This window comes from Balaenoptera acutorostrata, chromosome 8 (assembly GCF_949987535.1).
Source record: "Balaenoptera acutorostrata chromosome 8, mBalAcu1.1, whole genome shotgun sequence".
NCBI classification, from domain to species: domain Eukaryota; kingdom Metazoa; phylum Chordata; class Mammalia; order Artiodactyla; family Balaenopteridae; genus Balaenoptera; species Balaenoptera acutorostrata.
Window position 1 is genome coordinate 61,051,054 of NC_080071.1, and position 6,000 is coordinate 61,057,053.

At 43.2% G+C, this 6,000-nt stretch overlaps 1 protein-coding gene across 2 annotated transcripts in view; it reads right to left on the reverse strand.

The window, feature by feature from the left end:
- The window catches only part of SUMO1 (small ubiquitin like modifier 1), a 36,209-nt gene extending 30,908 nt beyond the window's left edge, over positions 1-5,301 (reverse strand). For both annotated transcript variants that reach the window (XM_057551713.1, XM_007190539.3), the window contains exon 1: positions 5,142-5,301. In XM_057551713.1, coding sequence (XP_057407696.1) covers positions 5,142-5,153 — 12 coding nt within the window. In that variant the 5' untranslated portion in view covers positions 5,154-5,301. The remainder of the gene's footprint in view (positions 1-5,141) is intronic.
- Between the last annotated feature and the right edge of the window lie 699 nt (positions 5,302-6,000).

The window sequence follows — 6,000 nt, forward strand, 5'->3', positions numbered from 1 at the left end:
GGTGCACAGGCTTCTCATTGTGGTGGCTTCTCTTGTTGCGGAGCATGGGCTCTAGGCGCCCGTGCTCTGCAACAAGTAGTTGTAGCACACGGGCTCAGTTGTTGTGGCGTGCAGGCTCTAGAGCACAGGCTTGGTAGTTGTGGCACACGGGCTTAGTTGCTCCACAGCATGTGGGATCTTCCCGGACCAGGGCTCAAACCTGTGTCCCCTGCATTGGCAGGTGGATTCTTAACCACTGCGCCACCAGGGAAGCCCCCCTCATGAGTACTCTAACATAATAATCATACTCAGTTTTTAAAATACTATTAAATAATGTTCAGGTAACATTTTATTTGAAATGTTTTATTATAATCAATACGTTTGCAACATTTACTAGCAGCACTTCATATATCTGTCAGAGAGAAGACAGAATACATCATTCCTCTCCTGGGGCATGGAATGTTTAATGTATGTATCACTAACTAACTGCTCAAGTCGTAGCTACAGTATGCAGCTATGTTTGTTAATACTTATTCTTAACACACTTATAAGTATGTTAATACTTATTCTATGACATAAATAGTATACATAATTATGAACTTTAATATACACCTAGTTTATCATATTCTCCTGTTATCTCACGCTAACAGAAAGATCAGCAAACATCAGCAACAGAGAGATATAAAGAATGCTGCAGGGAATAACGCTATCCTAACAAAAGAAATACAATTAATGTGGTAGATTAAAGATAGCTGCAAATTCTTTGTTACTCTTCCTATTAAGAAATGGAGTCTAGATGCCTTTCCCTTGGTGACTATAGTTAATAATACTGTATTGCATATTTGAAAGTTGCTGACAGTAGACCTTAAAAGTTCTTATCACAAGAAAAATTTGTAACTGGGAGATTGGGATTGACACATATACACTAATATGTATAAAATGGATAACTAATAAGAACCTGCTGTATAAAAAATTAAATAAAATTCAAAAAAAAAAAAAAGAACACTTGTAACCATGTGCGGTGATGGATGTTAACTAGACCTATTGTGGTGATCATTTCACAATATATACAAATACTGAATCATTATGTTGTACACCTGAAACTAATATGTTATATGTCAAGTATATCTCAATAAAAATAAATGCCTTTCCCCTGAATTTGGGCTGGACTTAGTGATTTGCCTGACCAACAGAATGCAGAAGTGACTTCCAAAGTTAGGTTCTAGGAGGCTTGGGGTTTCCACCCAAGGTTCTCTAGAACACTCTCTTGTGAGCCCTGAGCTGCCATAAGTCTGAATATTCTGGGGTCCCCATGCTCAAGAGAATACATGACGAGAGCACTCACAGAGGCCTTGAGACTATATGAAGAACCCATCCGTTACAGCCCACAGTCACGTGAGTAATCCCAGCAGAGGCCCCACACATCAAGGAGCAGTGATGAGCCCAACCCACAGAGCCCTGCCCAAATTGCAGATTTATGGGCAAAACAAGACTGTTGCTTTAAGCCATTACGTTTTGAAGTAGTCTGTCAGGTACCAACAGATAACCAGAATTACATAATGCTTCAAAATCCTTGACTAAAGATAAAAGGAGATCAATCAATATCTCTATCTCTCTCCCTCTCCGTCCGCCCTCTCTCTGAGGTGGGGATGGACAGAGTAAAACTGCTACAACAGATTCAGTCAGCATTTGAAGCAAATCAGTCATCCAATTATTACAAATTAACAGACCTGAATTGAAGAGCTTAAGTCCATGCTGCCTTTCATGATTCTGATATGAAAAAGAAACACTATAAATGTGAATGTAAGGAAGGAGGAAGGAAAAATATTTGTACAAATTACCCTTACCAGTTTGATATTAAACTTCTTGTTCTACATAAGTGCTCAGTTTTGCTGCAACGTGAAATTAGGCTAAAAGTGAGCACCCAATCAGGTCTCTATTATTGGTTAAAGGCTAGTCCTTCACCTTTTTGAGGGATCACGTACCCCTTATGAAAGCTATGGATCCTTTCTCCCTAAAAAAATACACATGCACAAATATAACTTCATACAATTTCCATACAATTTCAGTGGATTTTCAGCCCTTAGGATTTATGATCCTCAGGTTTAGAACCTGTATTAGAGGATTATTCAATAATGGTACACTGGATAATGATGGCATTGTTAGAATTATGAGAATTTCATTCAAATTCCAAAAATAATCATTTTTCATTAGTCAATGGAGAACCCAGCAATTCAAGTCTTGTGTGACTTTAATGTCCACCTATTTTAACTTGAAATGATTACTCAATTCCAATATCTTAGCACAGACAATAACCTTCTGAGAGGTGCCTCAGAAAATACATCGTTCTAAAACAACCTGGTTTATATTGTCTTTTGGGGACAGTGGTTCAGTCTCATGCTGCTGATATGGCACAGTAGTAACTTGGGATTCTCACTCTCACTCATAAGCCTCATCAGGGTAAGAGTTCAGCTTCATATCTCTTTAAATCCTTAGCATCCCAACACTAAACTGTACTGGGTCCCAATTATTATTAACAACGATGTTGGTCAATCAGCCTAGAGCAACAGTGGTCATACTCTATGGTCACAGGACTCTTTTACACTCTTAAAAATTAATTAGAACCCCATAAAGCTTTTGTTAGGTTGGTTATATCTACTGAGGTTTGCAGTATTAGACACTGAAACTGAGAAATGTTTTATATACATATTAATTCGTTTTAAGATAATAAACCCAATATATATTAGCAAATAATGCATTTTTATTAAAAATATTTTTCATGTTGCTATTTATGAAAAAAAATTTTTTTTTTTGGCTGCGTTTCGTCTTCATTGCTGCGCATGGGCTTTCTCCAGTTGCGGCAAGCAGAGCTTACTCTTGGTTGCGGTGCACGGGCTTCTCATTGCAGTGGCTTCTCTTGTGGCGGAGCATGGGCTCCAGGCACATGGGCTTCAGTAGTTGTGGCACACAGGCTCAGGAGTTGTGGCTTGCGGGCTCTAGAGCACAGGCTCAGTAGTTGTGGCGCACGGGCTTAGTTGCTCCATGGCATGTGGGATCTTTCCAGACCAGGGATTGAACCCATGTCCCCTGCACTGTCAGGCAGATTCTCAACCACTGCACCACCAGGGAAGTCCCGAAAAATATTTTAATAATAGCAATATAAAACACTGGTAAGGATATGATGATACCCTCATTAAATGGTACTGTGTATATAAATTACAATTTTTTGAAAGTAGCAATGAAGCATCAATCTTAAAAAATATATATTTTTCAAAACAAACCTAGTAAGAAAAGTGGCACTGTTTTGCATTTTTGCAAATCTCTTCAATGTCTGGCTTAATAGCAGCTGGATTTCCACATCTGCTTCTACTGATACATTTCAATCTGTTGTGATATACCAGGTCATGTCAATCTCTAGAAAACTCCACTGAACACTCATGAAAGAATGACAGTGGGAAAGACAATGTCCTAGTATTATTATGAAAATTGTTTTGGCCTCAAGGACCCCCTGAAAAGAATCTAAAGAACCTCTGGCCTAGAGGCACCTGTTAGTGTCCTAGGTGCTTTATTTGTTCCTTCAAGTCTCTTTTAAATGACTGGAATTCAAACTGGAGCAATAAATTCTACAATTTACTGTATAATTCCTTCTGTACACTGTTCTTTCATCAGACTATAGTAAATTTCAACAGGCTTCCTAGCCACTTCTGAGCATCAAAATAAAAGGCTGATGAAATTAAGCATTTACACCTGTTCTTTCCTCCCTGGTAACCAAGTAAACAACTACCTAGGGAGACAGTTATAATGCCATTCCCATACCAATTTGGGAATTAATCTAGACTGTTAGTAAGAAGATCCACCCAAAACTAATCTAGATTATGGTTTAACCTTAAAAATATAAATGTACATTTTGCACAACAGTACAAATCCACAAAAGCCTCACTTGCTCTCACCAAGTGGTACAAAACTGAACTGGGTTAAAAGCCAAGGGAATAAGTGTGTTAAATTTAAAAGTTCAAGTACATTATGGGGTTGAATGAGAAACAGTTTTCTAGATAACTATCACTAAACAAGCAAAAGGTCCAAAAATACTTTAAAAAGTCAAAGTCGTCTGAGCAAACAAAACAAAGTCCAGACCAAAAAACCTATGAAGTAAAAACTAGCCATAAACATGGTTAACTAGAAAAGGATGAGGAAGAAAAACTTACCACGTAAAATCGAACACTCCTGATTGAGTGCAAATCCCAAGCAAATTCTTGATATTAACATTCAGATGGAGCACTCTGCTATAACAGGAAGCTTTCTGCAAATGTTCTGCAACTGCTCTACATACACGAAGTTTTCCTATCCTTTTCCTCAAAGGTATCAGTCATCTTCATGTTAACGCCCAGATGAAACGCTTTCTGTTGCTCTAGCAGTTTTGTTCTACTTTGTTTCTTGATTATTCTGAGTTCTCTCTTACAACTGGAGAGCTACTGAACCAATCCCGAGTAAGAAATGGGAAAGTACAAGAAAGAGGCGACAGCTCTGCACACCCACACGGAAAAAGACTCAGAGCAGAGCAGAGGCAGCCCGGCCCCAGCTGCAATCCGAACGGAAGGCAGAGCTTTCTAGGTTCCCAGCAACACCAGACAATGTCTCCCTACCCCCCGCCCCCACGTCCCCACTCCAAGACTATCTAAAGACTAAGAACCCAGAAGTGGAGTCCACCCGCTTTTCAGGGCCACGGAGGCTCCGGGGCAGGTATTCTCTCCCGTTACATAACTGGGGCCTAGGGCCCTGCTTCTGCAATGAGTCCTCTGAAGAGGCAGGCACACGGGTTCCCCACGGACCCTCTCGGGAAAGTGGGAGCTGGGCTCTGCACCTGGTCGGCCCCGGAGAAAGAAGGGAGACGACTTGAGGCCGCGACCAGAGGCGCTGGGGCACAGGGGGTGATGAGCCAGCCAGGAGAGGGGCAGGGCGGCTCCCGAAGGCCCGCGGCAGGCCCGGGCGTCTCCGGTCCTACTCCACTCCCCTCCCGCGCTAGCCCAGTCCCCACCGGCCGCCCCCTCCCCCATTCCGCCCTCCCCTCCCCCGCGCCTCCATCCCCGGCCCCAGCCGAGCGGCTGGCGGACCTGCGGAGTAAGGCCTCGGCCACCGCTATCGAATGGCTCCCAGGCCGGTACCTGGTCAGACATGGTGACGGTGGTTTCCCCCGGGGTCTCCGCACAGCAGCGGCCTCGGGTAGGCAGAACCTCGCTCCGGGGTTTACAAATCCGTCTCTCTTCCCCACAGCACAACACCGCGGCTGGAGGGACTTCCGCTACGCCTGGCGTCACTTCCGCTACGCGCTAAGAGGACGGAGAAGGAAGCGAGGAAAGGCGAGGCGGGAAAACCAGTGGGGGGGCTGCCCGGAGGCGGGAGGGCCGAGCGGCTTTAGTGGTGGTCGCGCGAGTGAATACACGACAGTCCCCTCAGCTGCACCTAGACTAGGCCTTGTGCCTGGGTCCCAAGCCCATCCCCCTGGGGAAAAGTTCCGGGTGCCCAGTCTCGACGTTTGGAAGCGTACTGACAGCACAGACCCCTCCCTCCGATACCTTGCGCGTTTCTGAAGGCTGAGCCAAGATACTTCTATTGTCTCCTCCTGGCCTTGCTCATCGATCTCCCTGAATAAATTGGACTGTATACCTAGTGTATACAGTAGTGTATACTGTATACCTAGCACTCTAGTGCTTCTTACCCTAGAGCTAGCACTTTTGGTTAACCAACCCTGGCCAAACACATGAACTTAATTAAAACAAAACAAAACATGATCCCATTGGGCAGGATTTTGATGGCTACTGATGAAAAAGATGCTCCTGAAAGTTCTAAACTGGTGGCGAGAAGAAGCTGATTCCGACCCTTGACTTCATTGCTTTGAATTAAAGAATGGTCCTTCTGTGAGTTCTTTAAAATATAGTGGCCCTACTGACAAAAGCATAGAGCATAAGGATATAGACAAATGGAACAGAATTGAGATTCCAGAATAAATCAGTAAATCCTCAC